The sequence below is a fragment of the Grampus griseus genome (genome assembly GCF_964374135.1).
Source record: "Grampus griseus genome assembly, chromosome: 8".
In the NCBI taxonomy this organism is placed as follows: Eukaryota; Metazoa; Chordata; class Mammalia; order Artiodactyla; family Delphinidae; genus Grampus; species Grampus griseus.
The window spans coordinates 4,973,480-5,000,587 of NC_139002.1; the positions used below are offsets into that span (position 1 = coordinate 4,973,480).

Consider the following 27,108-nt stretch of genomic DNA (forward strand, 5'->3'; position numbering starts at 1 on the left):
CCAGGAAGAGGGGGGCATGAGTACGGGCGGGCAGGTGAGGTGTCTGCGGCACGCGGTGACAGGTAGGCAACTTTTCCACCCTCCCGCACCCACTCTATCTGCTGCCCTAAACCCGGGGAGGGGCTGTGCCCTTTTATTCATTTATGATTATTTTTTTTTTAATTTTATTGATTTTATTTTTTTGCTGTGTTGGGTCTTTGTTGCTGCGCGCAAGCTTGGGGCCACTCTTCGTTGAGGTGCACGGGCTTCTCACTGCAGTGGCTTCCCTTGTTGCGGAGCACAGGCTCTAGGCGCACGGGCTTCAGTAGTTGTGTCACACGGGCTCAGTAGTCGTGGCTCGTGGGCTCTAGAGCGCAGGCTCAGTAGTTGTGGCGCACGGGCTTAGCTGCTCCACAGCATGTGGGATCTTCTCGGACCAAGGCTCGAACCCGTGTCCCCTGCATTGGCAGGCGGATTCTTAACCACTGCGCCACCAGGGAAGTCCCGGGCTGGGCCCTTTTAGAGTTAACTGCCTCATACCTACTCCAACAGGGTGTGTAATAAAAGCAGTAGCCCCACCCCAAATTCCACAGATGTGGCCATTTTTAAGTTTACAGATGTGGCTGTTTTGGTATTAAGCTCATAACTGTAAATGATGGCCTTGAACTGCCATTTCATGATTTGTCACATTCAAACATTACCTATTTACTCACTGTTGTGGAAGATTCTCCCCACTCCTGCCCCATCTGGATATTCGCTTCTCTAACTTTAGTTTCCTAATTGGTTATATTTGTGACTTTATCTAATATCAAACACAGAAATACATCCCATAGCTAACCCTACCATGGTAATCATATTACAATATATAAATGTATCAAATCAACACGGTGTACATCTTATTATGTCAATTACATCTCAAAAAGAAAGAAATTTTTTAAAAGAAAATAAAAAACACAGCCCAGAGGCACTTAAAATGTTTCCAAGCTGCTTGTTCTGGAATTTGTCTCCATATTTCTAAATAATATGCCAATACCAGTAACTTGATTCATCTATATAAAGTATAATCAGCTGATTTCCTATTATGATAGGGTGGATTTCAATGTCCTTCCTTCTCTGTCTCTCATCCATCCTCCCAATAGTTATGGGGCTAAAGTTTAAAACAAATTATATCCATACTGTATGTTTTCATTATTAGCCTTTGAAAACACTGTTCACTATTGTTTGCTTCTCACTACAACTGAGTTGTTTTTCCTGCTGTGAACCTTCATTTACTTGGATTTCTTTTTAACATATACCCAAGTCATTCCACACAATCTAAGAGCACTGTAATGTTCTTCTAATCTTCCACATATAAAGCCTGTCGAAGAATTTCTCGTTTCATTTTCCTCCTGGGGGCACTCTGTCCTTTCCCGTCAGTGCTGTCTGGAACTTCCTCCACCATCATCCTGGGAAGTTCCTTCAACTCCCTCTTGTGTGTATGGTTTGTTGTTGTTTTGTTTTGTTTTTGTCTTTTTGGCTGCACTGCACAGCTTGCAGGATCTTAGTTCCCTGACCAGGGATTGAACTCGGGGCCATGGCAGTGGAAGCACCGAGTCCTAACCACTGGACCTGTGGGGAACTCCCAACTCCCTCTTGTGTTAAAACCCCTATTTCCTGGATTCCATGTCTCATCTCTCTTGGTTTACTTCATTTGGGTGGAACACATACTTCAGTAGTTTCCAGAGAGGCACGTTTCTTGTGACTTCACATGTTTAGAAGGACCTTAATTCTGGGTTTGGCTGGGTATAGGACTATAAGTTTCAAATAATTTGCACTTAGAATTTTGAAGGCTTCAATGTTTTCCAGCTTCTAGTTGTGCTTTGGAGAAATATGATAATAGTACAAATCCATTATTTTCTATTCATGATTTGTTATCTTTCTCTGAAAGTCTTGAGTAAATGCTTTGAATTCGGTCTGTAAATTTCACTACACTGAGCTCTCCACCTGCCCTTTGAATTTGGAAACTCGTATCTTTCAGTCTGGGGAACTTTCTTGTATTATTTTGTAGATTATGTCCTCCCCTGCATTTTCTCTTTCTCTTTCTGTAAGTTCTATTATACTGATCCTCTGCTTTACTTATCCATCTTGTTTTGTAATCTTTCTATTGAGTTTTTCATTTCTGCTATCAAAACTTTCATTTCCAAGAGTTCTCTCTTATTTTATGAATTTTGGAGGCAAAGTCTTCTCATCCTGATGTTTCTATTGAGTAACTTTTCTCTGTTGTTGACTTTCTCTTCCGTGTTGAAGGCTTTCCTCAAATGCTTGAGGATGTGTGGCTGTTTACCCATATTTAGGAATGAAGTCCTAAAGGTTGTTCAGAAGCTCTGTGGGCATGGCTTGTCCACAGAGGTGGCTTCACTTTGGGCCACAATTCAGCGGCTAGCCAGATATTTTTCTGGGCACTCCCAACTGCTAGGCTGTGTAGACCTTTTCTATGGGATAGCTTAGTTACTGCAGAGAATAGTTTTCTAATCTTCTGGGTGGGGTGATTTAACCCCAGCCACTACCATTCAGAACATGGGAGAGAAGAGACTGTTTTCCCCTTCACTCCAGCCTCTGGCACCTGCTGTCCTCAAGTCTGGAGAAACTGATTTCCCATCCCTTATGGGGGACTCATGGGTAGGAGTAGTTTTGTTTGGGATGGAGGTGGGGCTCTGGGGGTTTCTAACAATGCCCTTCCCTGTCTCATCTCTATCTTCCATAAATACCTGAGCCCAGTTCCTGAGTCTGGCAGAGGATGTACTCAGAGAAATGCTAGAAGAATACTTCCAAGCACCAAAGAGAGGTACGTCTCTTCAGATTGAAAGGGTTCGCTGAATGGTGAGAAAGATAAATGAAAAAGCACACATAACAAAAGATATCATGTTGAAATTTCAGAACACCAAAGCTTAAAAGTACATCATCTATTGCAAATGACGTGACTGACAAGGGCTTAATTTCCAAAATATACAAAGAAGACACACAGATGGACAACAGGCACACAAAAAGATGCTCAACATCAATAATTATTAGAGAAATTCAAATCAAAACTACAATGAGGTATCACCTCAGTCAGAATAGCCATCATCAAAATGTCTACAAATAGGGCTTCCCTGGTGGCGCAGTGGTTGGGAGTCCGCCTGCCGATGCAGGGGACACGGGTTTGTGCCCCGGTCCGGGAAGATCCCACATGCCGCGGAGTGGCTGGGCCCGTGAGCCATGGCCGCTGAGCCTGCGCGTCCAGAGCCTGTGCTCCACAACGGGAGAGGCCACAACAGTGAGTGGCCCGCGTACCGCAAAAAAAAAAAAAAAAAAAAACTACAACGAGGTATCACCTCACACCAGGCAGAATGGCCATCATCAAAATGTCTACAAATAATAAATCCTGGAGAGGATGTGGAGAAAAGGGAACCCTCCTACACTGTTGGTGGGAATGTAAATTGGTGCAACCACTATGGAGAACAGTATGGAGGTTCCTTAAAAAACTAAAAATAGAGCTGCCATATGACCCAGCAATCCCACTCCTGGGCATATATCTGGAGAAAACCATCATTTGAAAAGATACACGCACCCCAATGTTCATAGCAGCAGTATTCACAATAACCAAGGCATGGAAACAACCTAAATGTCCATCTACAGATGAACGGATACAGAAGATATGGTATATTTATACAACGGAATATTACTCAGCCATAAAAAAATGAATTAATGTCATTTGCAGCAACATGGATGGACCTAGAGATTATCATACTAAGCGAAGTAAGTCAGAAAGAGAAAGACAAATACCATATGATATCACTTATCTGTGGAATATAAAATACGACACATGGGAATTCCTTGGTGGTCCAGTGGTTAGGACTCCACGCTTTCACTGCTGAGGACACAGGTTCAATCCCTGGTCGGGGAACTAAGATCCCACAAGCCACAAGGCACAGCCAAAAAAAAAAAATAGAATACGACACAAATGAACTTATCTACAAAACAGAAACAGACTCACAGACATAGAAAACAGACTTGTGGTTGCCAAGATGGGGAGTGGGGGTTGGGCAGGGGAGGGTTGGACTGGGAGTTTGGAATTAGCAGATGCAAACTAGTAGATATAGGATGGATAAACAAGGTCCTACTGTATAGCACAGGGAACTATTCAATATTCTGTAATAAACCAGGAAAAGAATATGAAAAAGAATATATATATGTAACTGAATCACTTTGCTGTATGGCATAAATTAACACATTATAAATCAACACTACTCCAATAAAATAAATGTTTTTAAAGGAGTACATCCTCTACATGCCTATCTGGCTTTTTCCCCCCTCTCATACTTTACATTTCTTTGTCATTTAGTTCTATTTTGGGATTTTTTAAAAAACTTACTCTCATAAACCTTCTATGGAATTTTTAAAATAGTTTCACTGGGGTACAACTGACATAAAATAAACTGTACATGTTTAAAGTGTACAATTTTTGGCATATATATACAGCCATGAAACTATCACCATGATCAAGATAATGAATCTATCCATCACCTTCCAAAGTTTCCTCCTGGCTCTTCCCTCCTCCTTTCCTTCCTGACTCCCTTTCCTGTCCCCAAACTACCACTTATCCGATTCCCATCAGTAAAGATTAGTTTGCTTCTTCTAGAACTTTATATAAATGGAATTCAACAGTATGTACTCTTTACTGTCTGACTACTTTTACTCAACACTACTTTTATGCAACATATGAGATTCACCTGTGTTACTATGTTTATTATATTAACAGTGCATTCCTTTCCAGTGTTGAGTAGTAGCCTATTGAATGGATATAACACAATTTGTCTACCTAGTCACCTGTTAATGGATATTTGTGTTGTTTCCAGGTAGGGGGGGATTACAAATAAAGCTGCTATAAACGTTCCTGTATGAGTCCTTGTACTGGTATATGCTTTCATTTCTTTGGGGCAAATACCTTGAGTGGAATAGCAAGTCTGTATGACAGCTGTACGTTTAACTCTTTAAGAAACTGCCCGACTGTTTTCCGAAGTGACTGCACCATTTTACACTCCCATCAGCAGTGTGTGAGAAATCCAGTTGTCCACATCCTATCCAAAACTGGATGTGGTCAGTCTTTTACATTTTATCTGTTCTAACAGAAGTATAGTGGTATCTCACTGTGGTTTTAAGTTCCTTTTCCTTACTGACTAATGACGTTGAGCATCTTTTCAGGTACTTGGTTGCCATCTGTTTATCTTCTTTGATGACGTATCTCTTCAGATCTTTTGCCTAGTTTTAAAAATTGGTTTGCTTAGTTTCTTATTACTGTATTCTGGTTACAAGTCCTTTATCAGATATATATTTTGCAAAGGTTTTCTCCTAGTCTGTGGCTTGGATTTTCATTCTCTTGACAGTGTCTTTTGAAGAAGAGAAGTTTTTCATTTTGATGAAGTCCAATTTATCAGGTTTTTCTTTATGGATTCTGATTTTGTGGCTGTATTTAAGAAATCTTTGCATAACACAAGGCAACAAGGATTTCCTCCTATGTTTTCTTCCAGTAGTTTTAATGTTTTAGGTTTTTCATTTGGGTCTAGAATCCACTTTGAGTTAAAAATTTTTTTTAATGGTGCAAGGTATGGATCAAAGTTCTTTTTTTTTCTTTTTTTCCCCTTTACATATGGATATCCACTATCATCTGTTGTGCAGACTATCCCTTTTCTACTGAATTGCCTTTGCACCTTTGTCAAAAATCAGTTGTCCCTTTATACACGGGTCTATTTCCAGACTCTACTCTATCCCATTGATCTCTTTGTCTATCTGTATGCTAATACCACCCTGTCTCCATTACTGCAGCTTTGTAAGTCAAAAAAGCTATTGAAATAATAAGTGAGTTTAGTAAGGTTGTAGGATATAAGATCAGTATCTAAAAATCTATTGTACTTCTATACATTAACAATTACCAACTGGAAATTAAAACAAAACAAAACGAAAAACCCTTACAATAACATCAACAATATGAAATACTTTTGGGAAAATCTGACAAAAGATGCAAAACACCTGTATGCTGAAAACTACAAAACGGTGGTAAGAGGAAATTTAAAAGACAGAAATGAATCAAGCAATAGCCTGTGTTCATGGACTGGAAGACTCAAGAGAGTTCAGATGTCTGTTCTCCTCAGATTTGCCTACAGAGTCAACACAATCTTGATGAAAACCTCAGCAGGCTCTTCCTAGAAACTGATGAGCTGCTTCTGAAATTCACATAGAAATGCAACGAGCCCTGAAAAAGAACAAAACTGGAGGACTTACATCACCGGATCTCGAGATTTACTGAAAAGGCAACAAATGTTTTATTTATTTATTTACTTATTAATTTTTGTCTGCATTGGGTCTTCATTGCTGCGCACGGGCTTTCTTTAGTTGCGGTGAGAGGGGGCTACTCTTCGTTGCGGTGCGCGGGCTTCTCACTGTGGTGGCTTCTCTTGTTGCGGAGCACGGGCTCTAGGCACACGGGCTTCAGTAGTTGTAGCTCGCAGCTCTAGAGCGCAGGCTCAGTAGTTGTGGCGCACGGGCTTAGCTGCTCCGTGGCATGTGGGATCTTCCCGGACCAGGGCTCGAACCCGTGTCCCCCGCATTGGCAGGCAGACTCTCAAGTCCCTGTGTGTCTATGTTTATATGTGTTGGAAGAAATGTAACATAATAGTTTCATATGTTTATTTTCAATGTACAGGGTAATTTCACAACTGTTTTCCTACCCAAGCCTCACAACAATCCTGGAATCATGCGTGACTGGTGCCCTCACTGCCGTTCTACAGAAAGGCAGGGAGAAATGGTGACCTTGCAAGACCACACAGTCACTGGGTGGCAGCTGCAGATTTGATCCTGATTTTCTACCTCCCTGTGGTCAGCTTCCAGAACTCAGGGAGCAAGTATTCTGGGATATGGGAAAGCAAACTCCCTGGGAAGGGGAAGGTGGCCAACAGCATGGACAGCGGAGCCCAAGGGCCACCCCAGCCTGGCCGTGGAGCAAGTTGTCAGCCATGGCGCTGCCTCATAGGCAGGGCCCTGGTCGTCCCTGCACTGTGAATACCAGGCTCCACTCAGCCCAGAAATGCTGTTTAATCAGTAACTAGACAACTTCCTTTTATTACCCTACTCTTGGCCCCACTTTCAGGCATATTAGAGATCATCTTGCCTAACCCAGTCCTTTCACTGATAAGGAAACTGAGGCTGAGAGACAGGGAGTGACCTGTCCAAAGTCACAAAGGGAGTGAAGCCAGTAAAGCAGCAAAGCGGGACAAGCCACACCAACCCTCGCCGGGGTTTCACGGATGCCCGGGATTGGGTGGCCCCCTGGAGCAAGTGGCAGGGAGCTCCCATCCGTTCGGGCTTAACTGAAAACATAACCTTCTCCCTACACATAACCATCTCTCTACAGACTGCAGAGCCAACAGAAGAGGGAGGATGCCGGTGCCTGCCTCTGCCTGTCCTGTCTTTCGTAAAAGTAAACACATTTACAGGTGCACATACAAAACACAGTGTTGTAAAGCAGGTGCTGGCCTACCACAAACAGAGGCCATGCAACTCTCATGGCCTCTTCTCCCCGGCCAGCTCGAGTTAGATCTTGGCTCAAGGCCAGCTCAGACAAGAGAGCAAGGGATGACTTCCTGGAGGACAGACAGACATCAGGGGTGCACACAGAGTGAAGCCCCAAAGGGACAAAGGGGGAGAACCCAAGGGGTGGGGTGCAGGGGCAAATCAGATCACCACCATCCCCACCCAACTTCCTGGAGGGATAGAGGGAGCACCACCCAAAAATCCAGGAGGGGAGACAGAGAAGCCCCGGAAAATATCATACTTTCTGCTGGTTTAAGCACACTAGTGCAAATGATGCATATCCTCCCCAAGGTCAGTGGTTGTCCAAAACACTAATTTATAGAAGGTAAAAAGGAAAAGGCATATTTCATCTGATGCTGTAGGAAAGACCTTTGCGGTCACCCTACTCCTGTTAGGTACGAAACTCACCAGGGCTGAAAGCTAAATGCTTAGCAAGCAAAACTGTGTCCAAGTCAACCACAGAACCCTCATGCTGGCGAGGACCCACTACCTGGCTCCCCAAGCGCACACTGACGGCCGGCCACTCGCTCACCAGGGCCCGCTCTCCCACCGGCTCCGGGGACCCGCAGATCCAAAGCCGGAAGGTGGCATTGGCAGCTCAGTGCGGTCCTCATGGGAGAAAAGCTACTGGTAAGGGTTCACGTTTATAAATAGCAAAAACAATACTAACGATCTAAAAATCTGCACGAGATTTCAGTTGAAGCAGACGGAGAAGAAATAAATCTTCATGCCAGGCTCTCCTTTTAAAGACTGTTCCTCATTTGGCCAAGGTTGGGTGTGATTTGCCGGGAAGGCAGGGGATGAAGCTGAAGACTGAAGAGGTGGCCGAGAGTCCTGGGAGGGGCCCCGAAAGGCCCTCACGTGACGTCTGGTGATGTGCTTCCGCAGCTGAGGATCAAGGTCAAGGGGCAGAGGTGATGTCACTGGCTGGAGACACCGACCTGAGACGAAGACGAGGGTGGCTGGCTTCATGTGCCACTCCCAACTCTGCCGTGGACTGGTGGCAGGCGCTCTTCGCTCACCAGTTCCGTGACTCGGTGTACCCACCACCAGCTGGGATGGATTTCAATTCCATGATGATGTCATCCCGCCACCGTGGTCATGAGGACCATAAAATATCCCTGAGATGGTTCAAGCAAGAAAGCACAGTCTCAGCACCTGCAGCGGGTTTCCAAGGTGAGGGCCAATTCCATGGCACTGCGAAGATGCTTTTCTTTCCAAGAGGAAAGACAAAGCCGGCGTGACTCTCGTGGCCGCTCCCCGATGCCAGTTCCAATCAGATCCTGGCCAGGGTCCCCAGAAACTCAGCATGGGCTCAAGGCCACCGGAGACGACAGAGCAAGGAGTGTATTCCAAAACTTAACACTGCATTTGTCATCCTGGGAGATGCTGAGAACAGTACAACACGTAGCACTGAGATACCAGGGGTGAAACTGGAGAAAGGCCCCTTCTTCAAGCTGCTGGCTATGAAGGGACCCTGTACTTTGATGGACTCTCTCCAGTTAAGTCAGCACCCACAAAAAATCCAAGAGGCTGTGGGCAGCGTGCAGCCAATATGCAGGTTCCCAAGGGTGGGGACTTCACCTAGCCTGTGGCCACTGCAGTCCTGGCCCAGCAAAATGATGGGCACAGAAAGGACACTTGATTTGCTCATCACAGGACGATCGAAGCAACAAAGGAGAAGGGAAAAGAAACCCATGTCGGAATCCACCCGCTCACCAGCCCGGGGCATCTGATCCCAAAAGAAGCCAGATTCTCAAGAAACAGGAAGCTCCCGTTGACGGCACCAGCCCAGCATACTCCAGACTTGCCTAGCCATGAAAAATAACGATAAAAAATCAATAAAAGAAGCACAGCGCTTGCTCCGCATCCACATTCCCCGGCCCCTCTCCCGGGAGATCCTAATGCAGCAGGGCAGGAGCAGAGCCCTGGGGTCCGCAAGTCTAACCTGCGTCCCAGGTCATTCTTGGGAACCAGCCTGTGAGAATACACTGCCGCCTACCATTCCCAGGAGGCTGCTGGCCCGGCTCACCCACCGCCCGCCACAGCGAGAGGAGCCAGCTGGGTCGTGTCAGTTTCAGTCAGCCTATTTTAAGCAACCGCCTGGGATGCGAGGTACCTGCGCAAGGGGCTGGACTTGGCTTCTGCGCCCAGGATCTCCCCACGATAGGTTATTAGCACCATCTAGAAGCCCCGGAGGCTGCCAGCGGATTTCTGCAGACGCACACTGCCAGCCAAGGCCGGTCAGCTGGTGATGGACTCCCCAAACCCTCTGCCTTCTCGTTGCTTGACCCTCTCACCCTTCCCCTTCAACCTCGTCACTGTCCTCAGCTGCCCCACCTGAAGAAGGACCTGCCGGAAAATGGGTGAGGCTGCGGGGCCTTAAGGAGGAATCCAGAATTACCTGCAGATCTGTGAGTCTAAGGAGAACAGAAAGCTGACCGAGAGCCAATAGCTCCCACTGAAGGGAACTAAATAACCCAAAACTGCACACCTGGTCAGAGCAGGACGGAGAGTCCCAGGGGGCTGACTCAGCCAACGCGGGCACTGTTGGCCCGGGACCGGGTGGTTCTCTGCCAGCCAGCGTCAAGCTCCTGCAGGTTTCATGTCCGGGTCCCCTCCCGATACCTGGCACTGCCCAGGGCCACCCCCCGCCCCCGCCCATGCCACTGTGGCACTGGTACCACACCACCTGCAACCGGACTCCGTGGATACAAGCCTCTTCTTTCTTTTATGAGGGGTTGGAGTTGGTGGATTTCCACCCCTTCAACACTGGTCTGGGGGTGCTAACCTTGACCCCAGCCAGGAGGCCCCCAAGGCTGTAAGGAAGCAGGCACCATCCTGCCACTCTGAAAGGCTCTGCTCCTGTCACCACCTCCCAAGCCCAGCCTGTCCCTGAGGACACAGCCCAGGGCCGAGCCCCTCCAGGAAGTGTCCAAGGACCACCCTGGTCCACAGTCTTTCTCGCTGGGACCTCACCTCCCTCAGACCCTTGGCATCAATGATAGCCCCCAGCCACAGAGGGCGGACAGGCAGTCCTAGGAGGTCAGGCTGCCCCACTTTCCTCTTTGTACTGCTTCTCTACCCCGTACCCCCTTCCGTTGACCTTGCGCAGGGTTAGAACCTGACTGATTGATGGGAGGAAGGACTTCTCTCTTCCTAGCCAGAATTACGTAGCCTACCCAAGGCAGGTGCCAGGACCCAGGCAACTTTCCAGACCGGTGTCCACCCCTAGAAGGGGAGAGAATGCTCAGTCCACACCCCAGGGATCTGCTGATAGCCCCCCAAGCTCTCTGGTGTCAGCCAGCCCGGCCACCTGCTATACCTGATACCGATACCAAGGCGTCTAAGTTTAGGCCCTCCCGGTCTCACCCTCTCCCAGCCCTCAGTTAAATGCTCCCCCAGGGCACAACCTCTTTTGTAATTCCAACCAGAGAATTCCATCTCAGATGGGCTCCAAGATTGTGTAACAGAGCAGCACCCCCAAACCCAGCCAGTCTCTTTGATCCCACAAACTTTGCACCTGCCCTGTCCTTTCTGGCCAGAGACCATCTTCCTGGGGCAGCCACGCCCACCTTTCTCCCGCTCCAGTCACCTGACCGGGAGCAGAAGTATCTGCCCGCAGGGGCACAACCAGGCAGCTTCCCCCAGAAGCTAAACCAGAAAGAAACTAAACAAAGAACCAAGAAACAAGACTAAGAAACTAAGAAACAAGAAACTAAACAAGAAAGAAACTAAACAAGACAGAGATAAAGGCAGCGCCGTGTAACTCCTTTCCAACCTTCTTCTTGACTTTTCACCGAGCCCACATTCCGATTTCATGGGCTAGTGCTTTTTCTAGCTATTGACATTTTTGCTGAGATCACTGTAAATCCAAATGCAGTTGTAAGAAATAATACCAAGATCCCTTGTACACTTTGCGCAGTTTCCCTCAGTGGTAACATCTCGTAAGACGACGTTATAACACCACAATGTTGATATAACCCACAGATCTGGTTCAGAGTTCCCATTCTACTTGTACTCTTTTGTGTGTAACTATTAAGTTCCATACGATTTAATCACTGGTGTATGTTCCTGTAACTACCAAGTGTCAAGATTCTGAACAGTTCCAACGCAAGGATCCCTCCCACTGCCCTTCTGCAACCATACCCACTTCCCTTCTGCCCCCCAGCCACTAGCCTAAAACCGTCCTTTCAAAAATGTTAGATAATCCCTCGTCCGGGAAGATCCCACATGCCGTGGAGCAACTAAGCCCGCCCTCCACAACTACTGAGCCTGCGCTCTAGAGCCCGTGCTCCGCAACGAGAGAAGCCACCGCAATGAGAAGCCCGCGCACAGCAATGAAGAGTAGCCCCCGCTCGCTGCAACCAGAGAAAGCCCGCGTGCAGCCTCGAAGACCCAATGCAGCCAAAAATAAATAAATAAATAATTTTTTTAAAAAAATGTTATATAAATGGATCATCCAGTATAGAATCTTTGGGGACTGCTGGCTTTTTTCACTCAGCAAGATTCCCTGGAGCACCATGCATCAATGCTTGGCTCCTTTTTATTGCTGAGTGGTATTCCGCAGTACCTTTTAGCCTTTTTTAACAGCTGCCTTGCTGGACCCAGGGATCTGCAGAAGTTAGTGGAAACACCCCCAAGCACACCAGCCTCCAGGAATTGACTACATTCAGAAACGCCTCTTCCACCTTTTCAGTAGCTCCCAGGAATGTTCACTCAGCTACAAATCTAGCTGTTTGGGAGAAAGCACTGAATATGCAAACAAGAAAGCCCCGTCGTCGCCAGGGGAGGGCACCTGGAGGCCCCAGTCCACAATTACAACCTGTGCACAGAAGTCAAAGGACGGGAGAGAGGAGAGAACTGTGTCCTTGGAATCGGATTCTTAGAGCTGAAACAGTTTAGACATCATTGCATCTCCCGTCCTCCCAAGGCCACCCTTTCTGAGGCAAAGAGTATTTTCAGTTAAGGCCGGTGTTACAAAGTTCTCCCTTCCCCCTAGGGCGATCGGCATCACAATAGCCCTGCACATTAGCACTGCAATAGAACCAGCCTAATTCCTCCAGCTCAGGGAAGCTCCTGAAATACTCTTCTGGGTCTGCTCTTTCTCTGGGTAAAATGCTCAACAACGGTTCAAAGTGTTTTCTGAACCTCTGGCCATCTGCACAGCAGCAACATTCCCGTTAAGATGTGGAACCCAGAATTCAACAGCATAATCCAAACGGGGCCTGACCAGCAAGGGCCCCATGAGGGCTGCCCGTCAATCTCTTCCCTTATCCCCATTGCTCTGTTTCCATTAATTGTCCAATAACACAGTCAATTAGCACACACAAATAATACAAATAAAATAATAATAATACAGAATGACAGATCCACCTGATGAAAGTTTACACAGCAAGAGCGGTTTTTCAAAGGGTAGGAAGTAACATGGAAAAACTCTCTAAAATACAATGTTAAATGAAAAAAAAAAAGTCAAATTGTTGGGCACTTCCCACCCTGCCAGACTCAGCTTAGGTGTCTCCTCTGAGATGCTCCCAAGGAAAGCCCCTGCCCCACCATTTTACTGGGGTGACAGCCTCCAGTTTCCCTATCACCCCAAACATACCCGCATCCCAGTCTCTCAAAGTCAACCATCTGCTCCTTAAGGATGGGGGAGCGGAGAGGGGGCTGTGTCTTGCTCCACAATCTTAGCATGGGTTAAGATTTGTAATAAACGTGTGATGAATTAATTCATTACAACCATGTCTTTAGCTGCAGAATAGGAATGACATCATGATTCCATTTGGGGAAATAGAAGACTGTGGGATAACAGAAACCAAACTATTTATAGGGGTTATAAAACCTGGGGAAGAGAATTTCAGAGGAATTTCACTGTGTGTATTTCTGTATTGCTCAACTTTAAAAAGTCCTTTCCTAACTTTAATGATCAGAAAAAAGAAAGCAACTTTTTTTAGAAAATATGCATAGGAAATACCAAGTTATTAAAATGCCTCTCTAGGGAATTCCCTGGCGGTCCAGTGCGTAGGACTCCGCGTTTTCATTGCTGAGGGCCTGGGTTCAATCCCTGGTCCGGGAACTAAGATCCCGCATGCCTCGTGGGTGCAGCCAAAAAAAAAATAGTATAAACAAAAACATCGGGGAGGGGGAAATTTTTTACTTTACATTTTAGGGAGCCACATTACATGCCTGGCTTCGTCAACTCAAACTTCTGGATCTGCTGTGGTGCCGTTCACTCCTCAGGCCCCTCACGTCTCAGCTGTGGGAGGGTGGAGGTTTTGCGTCTGCTGTCGGGGTGGTGCTCTTACCCGTAAGGCAGCTGGACACAGTGCTATTCTCAGCAGCCTCTCCTGCAGGCAGCCTAGGCCCTTCTGACTCATGATTAAATCATCCGAGGTATCGGCCTTTCCCTCCCACTAGGGTATCATCGACAGAGCTGAGAAGCAAACCTCCAAGACTTCATCAGAGTTGTTACTAGATAAGAAATGACACAGGGCTTCCCTGGTGGCGCAGTGGTTAAGAATCCGCCTGCCAATGCAGGGGACACGGGTTCGAGCCCTGGTCCTGGAAAATCCCACATGCCGCGGAGCAACTAAGCCCATGCGCCACAACTGCTGAGCCTGTGCTCTAGAGCCCGTGAGCCACAACTACTGAGCCTATGTGCCACAACTACTGAAGCCCACATACCTAGAGCCCGTGCTCCGCAACAAGAGAAGCCACCGCAATGAGAAGCCCGCGCACCACAATGAAGAGTAGCCCCCGCTCGCCGCAACTAGAGAAAGCCCCGCACAGCGACGAAGACCTAACGCAGCCAAAAATAAATAAATAAAATTAATTTTTAAAAAAAGAAATGACAAAGGAGGGAATCAGGGGCAGCCCCAAGGCCACCGCTCCAAAGGACTTGGATGCACGAGGGGACCCTCGTAGGCCCAGCTGCTCAGCCAGACACCCCCCTCCAGACCAGACTCTCCTCCAGCCCCTGGCCCTCCAGCGTGACAGCAGATAGGAGGCCGATATGCCTTCCAGAACATAAACAGTACGTGTACAGCAACACACTAGACAAAACCCAAGCGTGTGGCGAAGACTGGAAAGAGTCATGCAAAACGTAAACAACCTGATGAGTCCCCTTATGATTTTTAATCGTGTGTGTAGTGAAAACAAAGCTACGTTTTCCAAAGCCTGTTGAAATCCCATCTCCAGCCAGTCTCCTGGTCTATCAGGTGAGTGACCTCATCAAGAGGAGAAAGCGGACGAGTCTGGTGTGAGAGGTCTTTAGTGGATCTGTGTTGGCGCCTGGTTCTCAGCACTCTGTTGGACGATGTGTCCTAGGATTTGCCTGGGGACGTGCATCAATCCCCCTGCCCTTGGAACACAACTGTACAGTGGCTTTGAGGTTAAGGCTATGAGCTTTGAACGTGCACAGATCTAGGTTTGAACTCCTGCTGTGCCTCTGCCTTTGGGCCATTATGCAAGCCCTCTGAACCTCAGTGTTGTCATCTGTAAACTAAGTTTTCCGCGTATAGCTGCTGTGAGGATAGAGAGAGAGAATACACGGAAGTCCTCGTATTTAGTGGTGGGTAGCAATGATTACCACCATCTTCTTCTCCATCTTTTCACCATCATCACCACCAACAACTCAGAGAGACAGAGGATCCAAGATTCCGACCGGTTAGCCAACTATCACAAGGGTTCTAAAGGTTCTGTTGCTGAGCCTGGACAGAATAAGCAAATTCTGAAAATAGGAGATTCCAAGACAGAATCCTCATAGGAATCTGCTTCTAGCAAAGTTCTCAGTGGGACTTCCCTGGTGGCTCCGTGGTTAAGACTCCACGCTCCCAATGCAGGGGGCCCGGGTTCGATCCCTGGTCAGGTAAATAGATCCCACATGCTGCAACTAAAGATCCCGTGTGCCACAACTAAGACCCGGTGCAGCCAAATACATACATAAATAAATATATAAAAAGAAAAAAAAGTTCTTAGCAAAGAAAAAAGGGCAATTACTGCCCATGAGCTCTGAGCAAACCCCAAATACCCTTCTCACCTCTGCCAGCCAGGGTGAGAACTCCATGAGAATCTTGGAACTTCCCATCTCCCATTTCTATGCTACCAAATGGTTATTATAAACGCGCTAAGCCCCAGGCATTTCAGAAAATCCCAAGTAGAGAAAATCCATTTTCTTACGAAATCAAACCAACTCTTACCCTTAGTAATTCTCCCCTTCCTGAGCCCACTGGGCTGCCAGCCCCGCCTTGCACTGCAGCAGTCCAAGTAGAATATAGTAAAGCCAGACTGCCTGAGTTCAAATCCTGATCTCACCACTGTTTCCCTCTGTGACCTTAGGCAAGTTACTTAGCCTCTCTGTGCTACACTTTGCTCACCTATAAAAGGATAATAATAATAGTCTTACTCTAAGAGGTACAATACCCACACACGGTACATGCTCAATAAACTCAGCGATGATTATCCGTATTCTAAACACGCCAGTAGTAGCCAGGGCGCAAGGTCAGAAGCCACATCTTTGGGACCTGGGCTCCTTAGGGGCTTGTCACACCCTCACTCCTCTTCCAAGAACAGACTTTCTCTCTTAGGAGAGACAGGAGCCAACAGCCTGGGCAGAACCACAGACCAGAGAACGAGCTGGCAGCAGGGGACTCCGGAACCACGGCGGCCACAGGCCGCAGCTAGCAGTGAGAGGCCCAGGTTGGGAAGCCTGTGATGAGATGCGCCTTCACCAAGGAGCCGGCTCTGGACAGACCCACGCCCGAGTGATTCCCAGGGGCAGCAGGCGACGTGGGCTTCCTCCTTGGGCAGCTGTCAAGCTAGTGTTGTCTTCTCTTACCCTCAGTTTTCCCGTGTCCTAAACGAGGGCCACGGATTTCCAGGTCTTCCCAGGACCGAGGTGGAGGTAAGGGTGTTATAAGGCCCGCAGGCTTGCTGTCCATTCACAGCACCCAGGTCTCAGTCTTAGTTCCCACTGCTTACCAGCGCCCCTGCTCTCTTCTCACCCCTGCACACACCTCCCAGCACGGGGCCTTCCCCTTCCGGAGAGGCCAGCACAGGCTCAAAGAACCGAGAAAGGAAGAAGTGCTTGAAGTTCTGTTTTGTGTGGTAGGAGGAAGAAAGGGATGTGTAGCCGGTCTTAGCATCCATTTCCCTTTCACAGGAGGACTTTCCTCATAGAAGCCAAGTAAAGGGAGAGAAATGAAAACTGAAGAGGGTTTCCATGGCTGGGATGCTACTCCCCAGCACCCCTCGAAGACATTCCCTGTGTTCAGCAGGTAGGCCGCATATCTGCGCAGTTAGCATCCTGACAACCTGGGTTCTCAGCCTCTTCCCATGCATCCTGCTGACTCGACGTCACCTTACAGTTTGTCTTGAGGCTTTTCCAACTCAGAAATTCAAACTGTGTGATTTGTACACCAGGCTGCAACTTATAAAGGGCTTTCATGTAAAGCATCCCCTTTAATCTTTGCAAAAAACCTGTAACATATATATCATCCCCATTTTATAGCCACAGAAACTGAGGCATAGAGAGATTAGGTAACATCTCTGAGATCACCTGGCGGGAAAGCAGCAGCACCAGGTCTTGGCTCCATGTTGGATGCTCCTGTCACCACATCACAGATGGCTCTGGCCACAATTCACCCCCCCTGGCCCTTCGAGCCTGGGTTAGACATCCCTCCTAAGCGGCCCGCAGGCTTCTCCAGAACCCAGTCCTTACCATGCAGAACTCAACTCCCTGAGGGCAGGGACTGTGTGACTGGGCTCCTTCTCAGCGCTATTACCCAGCACCTGGCACATGTTCCATCCATGGGCACCTAATAAATAGCTATTATGTGGATGAGTGAATGTTCGACCAATTAACAAAGCGATGAGACTCTGAATAGCCACAGCGGCACAGCCTGGCCCCTACGACCTCTGAGTTTGACCCCACCACATCTGACTTCTCAATCCTGGTCTCTGCTTGCCGAGGAGACACTGAGTCTCACCCAGGGCAATGCTGACTTGAGGAGGAACCGAGAGCTCCTTCAAAGCAGCTTCCTCGCCACCATCAAAGGTTCAGCAGGAGCCAGGACACCCGATGAGGCAGGCTTCCCACTTCTCGTTAACAGCCACACAACTGGCATCTGTGCCCCTGCTCTCACGCAGGCAGGGCTCACACAGTCCCCAGACACAACACGTACATCAGGGCTCCGGAGACGATGGGGAACACAGAGGTGACCACTTCCCACTAAACAGGAACAGGTGGAAGTGGGGCAGGGGCCGGAGTCATCAGCCTTGGGAAGGAGGCAGCCAGTACAAGTACCACCAAACAGAATCCTTCTCCAGCCACGCAGGGATGGAAGAGGCCAGGAGCAAGGAACTCAAACGCAGCAGTGCCGTGTGAGGCCCCGCAGGACCCAGCCAGGCTCTGCTAATGCCGAGGACAAACCCAGGGACAGCAGCTGCCCCTCCCAGTCAGAAGACGAGTCAAGGGAGAGTCTGCAGACCCTGACTGCAAACACTGCAGGGTGATCCAGGGGCTGAGAGCTCTGGGAAAGCACGGAGTGGAGAGGCACATCTGAAGACTTCCCGGAGAGACAGAAAGGAGCTTTGGGCACAGCAGGCTACTTCCTTCGGGACAGTGAGTCACGTCTAATGTTCACACACAGCTCTTAGCGTGGCTCTCAAGAAGGTAAGCTCCTTAAGGGAAACAACCATATCTTATCTGTCTTTGAGAGCCCAGCTCAGGACGAGGTACAGAGTGGGTTCAACGGAGCCTGGCAGGAGAAAAGACAGAGTGACCCACGCGGGGGAAAATGGCAGAAACGGAGTGGAAGGAAGAGCCCAGAGAAGAACGGATGAGCTTCACGGCAGGTGAGAAATGAGCAGGGACCAAGGGGGAAGGAAGCGAGGGCTGACGGGTGGGAGCTCCGTGGGAGCCCGGAGGACAGTGTGGAGCGTGGGCGGTGAGAGGCGAGTCCAGAAGACCCAGCTCTCCCAGTGTCAGCAGGAGACAGTCCCAGGAAGGGAAGTGAGAAAAAACAAGTGACCCGGAGGGAGGGAAGAAAAACAGTGCTGAAATAACAAACACCAAACAGCAGGCCCTCTGCTGAGGCAGGAGTCCAGAGCCCCAAGAGGCAATTATCAGGGATTCACAAACACGGCAATTACAGAAAGGAAACAGAAGCCGCAGAAGCTGGCCACCCAGCTGCATCCACCTCCAGCAGGGCAGACACTCAGTGGGAACACAGACCCCAGCCTCCAGACTGGCTGCTGAGTCCACACTTCCTTCCGCAAAGCCGGTGGAAAAGTGGAGAAAACAAGAGTGCCCAGACTCAGTTGCTATTTGTGGTTCAGGGAACCACGGAAGCCCCAGAATCTGGTCTTCTGCAAGCTCCCTCAGTCAGGATGCCTCTTGGAGAAAGGAACTGATTTGAGAGACCTCCAAAATCTGGCCTGGCATGGGAGCAACGGCTGCAGTGCGGGGTAGCAGAGGAGCTTACTGACCCCAGGATCCCGGAAGAAAGGGAGGGGCAGACCATCCGCTGCTCCCTCCTGAAACAGCCCCTGCCTCTCAGCGCCCACTCGGTGCGCGGGCCTTCCAGGACGCCGGGGTCCCCGCTGGCAGAGAGGTGGAGGCCTGGCTGCTAGTTTCGCCTGGGCACTGCTACCTAGGTGTGGCCATCAATAAAGCAGCTAACAGCCCATTCCCGCCTCTCTACGGTAAGACTTAATGTTCGTTTTTAAGGTCTTTTAAGATGTCCTTGTCCTTTCTGCCAAACGAGAGCTTCCTGCTTCAGTGTCTCCAAAAAGCTCAAGACGCAGGTTCTCACATCCTGTCCCAGAGTCACCTTCCCAAAGGGCTCCATCCCCGCCCTCGGAGAAGCCCAAACAAGCTCCACCTGGGAGTCCTAAGCTCCAGGCTCCATGGCAACCGAAGCTCTGGTCTCCCAGTTGCCCTCTGCACAGGTGCTCCATTGCCTTCTGACCAGCAAGACAAAAACAAATTCCTGCAGAGGCCAAGAACGCTAGGACTCCAAAGCCCCCTGGAAACATCCCTTCCCCGGCCCAAACCACCCACTCAGAGCCTGCGCCGCTTCTTCCTTTTCCGATGTGCACGGACAGCGCGGAGTTCTTCAGGGACCGAGATGAGCCCCCTTCCAGGCCAGGAAAAGGCCCGAGGGCCAGGAGGACCGGGACAGGGCACTGCGGGACCGCCGGAACCGGGGAGGGCGCCGCGAGGCTGGAACCGAAGGTCCGGCCGGGAGCCCGCCGAGCAGGAAATTCCACCTGTCGGGTCGGCGCCGCGGCCACAAGCCGGCAGCGTAGCGGCTCCCTTGGCCGAGAGAAGCTCGGTGCTGCCGGCCCCCTGGGACCCCCGGCCCCCAGACCCCTGGCCCGCCGGTCCCCGGCCCCCCCAGGCCCCCGGCCGCGGACCCCCGCGCGTCCCGCCCCGAAGCCGCCCGCGCCTCCCGCGCTCGCCCACCTCCGGCCGCGAGGTGTACTTGAGTCCCGCGCCGAGGCCCCCGGAGCCGCCTGGGCCCCTGCGCGCCCGCTCGCTCTTCATGGTCCCGAAGGTCGTGTGGCTCAGGCCATCGCCGCGGGGCCGGGGCGCGGGGCGGGCCTGGTTCCGGTCTCAGGCCCAGCGCTCCGGCCGCCGAGGCTCTGCCGGGCCCTTCCTGTCGCGCACAGGTAGTTTCAGGGTGTGGCTCCCGGGCCGCCCCGCCCGCCACGCCGCCGCCGCCGCACCTTCCCGGGCCCGCGCCCTCCTCTCCCCTCCCCTCCCCTCCCCTCCCCTCCCCTCCCCTTCCCTCCCCTCCCCTCCCCTCCCCTCCCCTCCCCTCCCCTCCCCTCCCCTCCCCTCCCCTCCCCTTCCCTCCTCCTCTCCCCTCCCCTCCCCTCCCCCCTCCCCTCCCCCTCCCCTCCCCCCTCCCCTCCCCTCCCCCTCCCCTCACCTTTCCCTCCCCCACCCCCATCCCGCCGGGCTCGGGACCGCCTCCTCCCCTCGGGAAGCGGGAAAGCGAGGCCACCGCCTGAAGTTGGTGGAAGAGCTAGTGACGACCTGACTGGGGGTGGCCCTCGGTCCGCACAGTGCCCCCTCACGGAAGAGGCGGGCGGGAAGGACCGAACAACTGCGAAATCCCCACCCCCTCGCCCTCCTCCTCGAGTAGAAGTGGCCCTTTCCGCTGGAAGTCGACCTCCCTGCCGCCTCCTAGAGGCCCACCTTGGTTTCTTTCCCTCCCTCCCCCCTGCATCTTCAGTTTCTTCCCACCTTGCTCCACATCCAGGTCTCAGTTATAACCCCTCCAAACCCAAACAAAACCCATTTTCTGGCCCCTAAATGTCAAGGTTCAGCCTCCTCCTTTTTTTCTCTACACTTTCTTGGCAATTCATCTTGTGGCTTCAAGTAAGTAACTCTGCCTTCCTAGCAATGGCATCGTGAAGGAGTGCCACTTCGGCATTCGCAATTGCTTGGGAACTTCTCCATTTGTGTTCTACTGGCGTTACAGAGTCAACAAATATTATTGAGCACATATTATACGCTAAGCACTGTTCTGGGTGCTGGGAAACAAGAGTAAACAAAATTAAAACCCCTGCTTTGCAATCAGCAGGCCCTGAACTTCCTTCCAAGACTTGCCATCCTGCACTGTTTTCTCCATTTATAATACTGTTCTCCTAGGCTCCAAACCGTGGAATCGCCTTTGACTCTGCAGCCCCCTTGCATCTCATACCGACTTCGATCCAGACCTGAGCAAGTCTTTCTCTTTAGTAGCTGATGTGTACCACCTCTCTTTCCTCCCCATTCAGAAGACCCCACTTCAAGCTCTTATCCCCCTTTGTCTGGATTAGTATAAGAAGCAAATGGAGAATGTGCCCACCCTGTCCATGGAGAGAGGTGGCCAAGCTCTGGCCAGAGGCACCAGGGCACCAGGGCAGCGAGGATGTCGGCTTTGTTAGTCCGGGCCAGTGTCCGTGCTGTGAGCCAGAGGAAGCTGCAGCCCACCCAGGCCACCCTCACCCTGATCCCTTCAGCAGTAAACAAGATAGAACAACTTCTGAAAGATAAGCCTGAACACGTAGGTGTGAAAGTTGGTGTCCAAACCAAGGGCTGTAATGGCCTTTGCTACCTGCTAGAATATACGAAGACAGGGAAACTCTGACGAGGAGGTTGTTCAAGATGGTGTCAGCATGTTCATCGAGAAGAAAGTACAGCGAATACTTTTAGGAACAGAAATGGACTGTGTTGAAGACAAATGATCCAGTGAGCTTGTGTTCAACACCCCAAACATCAGGGCTTCTCTGGTGGCGCAGTGGTTAAGAATCCGCCTGCCAATGCAGGGGACACAGGTTCGAGCCCTGGTCCAGGAAGATCCCACATGCCGTGGAGCAACTAAGCCCATGTGCCACAGCTACTGAGCCTGTGCTCTAGAGCCCGCGAACCACAACTACTGAGCCCACACGCCACAACTACTGAAGCCCGCGTGCCTAGAGCCAGTGCTCCGCAAAAAGAGAAGCCACCACAATGAGAAGCCCGCACACCGCAACAAAGAGCAGCCCCCGCTCACTGCAACTAGAGAAAGCCCACGTGCAGCAAGGAAGACCCAGAGCAGCCAAAAATAAATAGATAAAAATAAATAAATGTATTAAACAAACAAACAAACCTCAAAGGAACGTGTGTCTGTGGAGGAAGCATTGCCGTTAGACTCCTCAGGACTGCTCAGGCTGTAGGCCCCAGGAGAGTTGTGGAAGCTCTAGGGCTTATTGAAGAAATCATGTGACTGTCACGTGCTTAAGGTTTGTAATGTCTGGCTGCCTTACAAGGAAAGTAAAGTGGTGCGTTTAGAAAAAATAATAATAGTAAGCAACTGGATCTCCTGCCTCCAGTTTGCTACCCTCTGACCTCTCCGGCACAGGCAATCAGGTTACTTATCCTAAACCACAGCTCCTGTAAAACCCGCAGTGTCTCCTGGATCAAATCCAACTTCCTGCCTGGCTCTCACAGCGTGACCTGTCTTCCTTTGCAAACTTGCCTCCCGGCACTCCTACTAGGACCCCTTTTCTGCAGCCAGACTTCCCCACATTTGCACCTTTCCTAAAGCTTCTCATCCGCTGGGAAGCCCTTCTCCTTCACAAGCATCTCTGCACATTGGGACAAAGCCGCTGGCACAGCACTAGTCATTCATGTTCTTCACCAGAGTGTTTCCAGCTCTCTGCCTTCTGGGCACAGGCTGGAATTTGAAGTTAGGTGTGGCCCTGTGGCTAACTGTGGGCAGGGAAATGGCAAATGGCAAACGATACACACCTCTTCCAGGTAGGAGCATGAGGACGCAATGCGCAATCCCCATGCCTTCTCTCCCTGGCTAGGTGATCCTGGAAGCACGTGCTGAGATAAGGCAAGACCCCTATTAGCCTGCAGCCCTAGGTGGCTGCAGTGAGCAGAGACTTCTGCTGATGTGCGTTTGACATGTAGCATCGATGAGAAGTAAGCTTTTGGGATGTTAAGCCACTGAGAGTCGAGGTTTGTTTGTTATTGCAGCAAGTCTAGCCTATCCAGATTGATACCCTACTTCCTCCATGAGGTTTTCCTTCCCCCTAAACCAGAACTAGGTCTGTTTATACCTCTACTGTGGAATTTATCACCTTTTCTTTGCATTTCTGTCAATGTCTTATGCACCTTTGAGTCCTCAGAGCCTAGCACACTGACTGGCACCATCCCCTGAATAAATAGAAAATAAGTCTCTGCCCCTCCCATCCTACGAAGCATTCCAAAGCTAAAGAAGATATCAGAAAATAATTTTCTGCGTATTGTGACAAAGTCACCTACGGAACTTTGTAGGTACTACCTTGGTACCACAGTCACCAATGACACAATACCCTTCAATTAGTGTAGATGATGGAAAGTAAGCTGGATCCAAAGTAACATAAAGGAGAGGCATTCATGGCACTAAAACCTGCTGCACTGCTACAAAAGGAGTGTCTCATATCATCTCCCAGGTTCCTGGAACATCCTCTTTTATCTCATGGAGCTGTGAATGCCTTGCACGTAGAAGGCACTCAGTGCTGTCATTTGAATGCAAAGCACATGCCCTGCATTGACCGCGATTGCAGGCTAGGAGGAGGTGATGCAGGCCAAGACCCTCACCCTGACACTGTGTCACGTCAGCTTACTGAGTGCACACCACGCATGTGACAGGGGAAGAAGAGTAACCACATGTCCTGACATTAAACCCATGACATGTGAGGTCAGTGCTTTTATTCCTAAATTGTAAGTGAAGAAACCCAAGAGCAGAAGCCCGAGCTTCTTTTTTTGTTTGTTTGTTTGTTTTTAATATTTATATATTTTGGCTGTACCGGGTCTTAGTTGCGGGCATGCGAACTCTTAGTTGTGGCATGCGTGCGGGATCTAGTTCCCCGACCAGGGATCGAACCCGGGCCCACTGCATTGAGAGCATGGAGTCTTAGCCACTGGACCACCAGGGAAGCCCCCTGAGCTTCGTAATATGCTGACATGCTCATCAGCTGCATGGCCTCATTTTTCCCTGCAACCACATTTAGAGAGCTCTTACGTGGACCAGGAAAATCAAAACGCCCTCGAGTGCAAGCTCTAATGGAGGAGAGTACCAGATTCTGGAAGAACTGAGGAAGGAGAGATTAACTATGCCTGTGAAAGCTCCACAGAAGTGGCATTTCAGCTGAATTTGGATTTCACCGAGAGAAGGAGAAAAGGGGTGGGGGGGTGGTGAGATGTGGGAAAGATTCCAGGCAGATGCAGTATTGCTCTCAAGGCCAGGGACGTGGGTGGGCGTCATGCAGGGGGAAGGCAGAATTTCCTCGTGACCGCTAAACAACTGGTATTTAGAAAGTGCATGTTTACCTTCCACTGGGGAGTAGGTGTCAGGTATACACATCTTGTTCTAGACGATTAAGCTACATTCACGGATGACGGCTCCCTCACTGGTTCACCCTGCTCTCCGCCCATTCCAAACCTCTCCCACACCACTTGTCTGCGGACGGGTCCTCTCGGGAGTGGGATTTGCCTGCAGGCCTGGAGTGATCTGCTTCGCCTGGGTTTGCTCCGCTTCTCACCAACTTGAGCAGCAGCAGAGCTGCTGGGTCTGCCTGACGCGGCCACAATCCCTCCCATGTCGTCACCAGTCGAAGCCAGTGTCTTTCAGCCTGTGGTCAGTCCACTAAGCAGCTCTGGCCCCAAGGACATTGGGGCAGTCGGAGTGGCCTTCTGAGGGGCCCCCAGGGGACAGAGTCCTGGGGTCAAGAAGAGAAGGACTTACCCGGGGAGGGGGAGTGTTTGTGGGGGAAGAGAAAGATGGTGAAGGAGGCCCTGTGAGTTGGTCACTGCAGCAAACTACACGGGCCTCAGGCTGACATCTGAGTTTGAGTCTGGATTTACCCCCTAGGAGTGTGAGAACCCGGCTATATCCTTTAGGCTGTCTGCTCTTGGGTTTCTTCACTTACAATTTAGGAATAAAAGCACTGACCTCACATGTCATGGGTTTAATGTCAGGACATGTGGTTACACTTCTTCCTCTGTCACATGCGTGGTGTGCACTCAGTAAGCTGACGTGACACAGTGTCAGGGTGAGGGTCTTGGCCTGCATCACCTCCTCCTAGCCTGCAATCGCGGTCAATGCAGGGCATGTGCTTTGCATTCAAATGACAGCACTGAGTGCCTTCTACGTGCAAGGCATTCACAGCTCCATGAGATAAAAGAGGATGTTCCAGGAACCTGGGAGATAATATGAGACACTCCTTTTGCAGCAGGGCAGCAGGTTTTAGTGCCATGAGTGCCTCTTCTTTATGTTACTTCGGATCTGGCCATCTTAGTAATAATACCTTCAACGTCCATTTATTGAAACAGTTCTAAAGGCATCACCGACTTTCTTTATACCACCCACCCACAAACAACAAATCTGTCAGTTCTACCCCCAAAATATATTTGGAATCTGTCTACCCCTTGTTTTCCTACTGCATCTCACTATTGCAAGCCACCATCTAGTCCTCCCCGGACTACACGACACCTCCTGAAGCCCTGCCTTCTTCCACTCAGCTCCACCCCAGTCGGCTGTGATTACAGATACACGACACTGCATCACCCGTCTTTCAAAACACAAAGTTCCTGAAAGCAAGGATCAGTATCTGCTGGTTCCCCAGCTCACACTCAAGAAATGCTTGTTAAATTATTTTAAAATGAAATGAATAAGTGAAAATGTTTTCTGGTTTTCCATTATCACTCAAAATTTTTATTGTTAAATGCAACGCAAATATAGAAAAGAGCATAAAGTACATACACAGCTTATTGGATTATTCTAAAGCAACACCTTATCATCACCACTGGAACTTTGTCAACACAGCCCAACCCTGACCCCTCCATGTGCCTGTCCCCAAACAACCCCAGTTCCCCGACCAGGGATCGAACCCGGGCCCTGGGGAGGGGATTACTTGCTCATTTTTCTTACATGGTTTTGATCATCCAGGCCTGAATCTCTGCACATCATTGTTTAGCTTTGGCCTGCTTTTTGTTTGTCTGTTTTGTTTCCAACATGTCTTTTAGGTCTCTTTTAATCTAGAGGTTCCCGTTTTTCTTCCTTTACAGTTGTTCTTCCTTTACAATTTATTTACTGAAGAAATCAGACCATTTGTCTCGTAGACTTCCCACAGTGAGGATTTTGTGGACTGTATCTTCAAACTGTTGTCTCTTTAGTGAGTTCCCTCGTGCTCTGTATTCCCTACAAATTGCTGTATTTAGAGGCTTAACGAGATGAACGTTTGATTGTGTTTTGGAGGGAAGATTCTTCATAGGTGGTGGTGTGTTTTTCAACGTGAGGCCTATGTCTGGCTGTCTCGTTTTGTTTTCCTAGGTCCATGCTTAGATTCTAAATTCAGGAAATGTGAACGGTAACATTTCAATTTATCGTCCCTTGTTTATTTACATGCTGGAATACTTCTATAGAGAGAAATTTCTCATCTATGTGGTTACCCGCTAGTAATGTTTGTACAGGAAGGCAAGAGTAAAGGCCTGAGTCTCTCCCTCTGTTGAGTAGTTTTCAAAATAGTCAGCTTTCTAGCATTTTCCAAAGGGAACAACTGGTGTTTGTTTGCTTGTTTTTGTATTATTATGAATTCTTGGATTTAAATGTATTGATATGTTTTGGTTCATTGCCATTTGTATGCTATTGATGTTCAAACTCTCCCCTCTGTGACCAGCAGGGATGTCTTCAAGTTGGTTCTGACTCTTTTTTAAAAAATATTTATTTATTTATTTATTTTGGCTGCACTGGGTCTTAGTTGCAGCGTGCCGGATCTTTTTAGTTGTGGCATGTGGACTCTTAGTTGTGGCATGTGGACTTCTTAGTTGTGACATGTGGACTCTTAGTTGTGGCATGTGGGATCTTGTTCCCCGACAGAGGATTGAACCCGGGCCCCCAGCACTGGGAGCGCAGAGTCTCTTACCCACTGGACCAGCAGGGAAGTCCTGGTTCTGACTCTTTTTTGACCCAATCCTACTCATCTTTGATCATTCTT

At 49.5% G+C, this 27,108-nt stretch overlaps 1 protein-coding gene across 1 annotated transcript in view; it reads right to left on the bottom strand.

The window, feature by feature from the left end:
* ST14 (ST14 transmembrane serine protease matriptase) overlaps positions 1-20,134 on the bottom strand; it is a gene marked incomplete at its 5' end in the record, with an annotated part of 37,774 nt that extends 17,640 nt beyond the window's left edge. Inside the window, one exon of the mRNA XM_082660311.1 lies at positions 20,054-20,134. Within this exon, the coding sequence (XP_082516437.1) occupies positions 20,054-20,134 (81 nt within the window). The remainder of the gene's footprint in view (positions 1-20,053) is intronic.
* Positions 20,135-27,108: the final 6,974 nt, after the last annotated feature.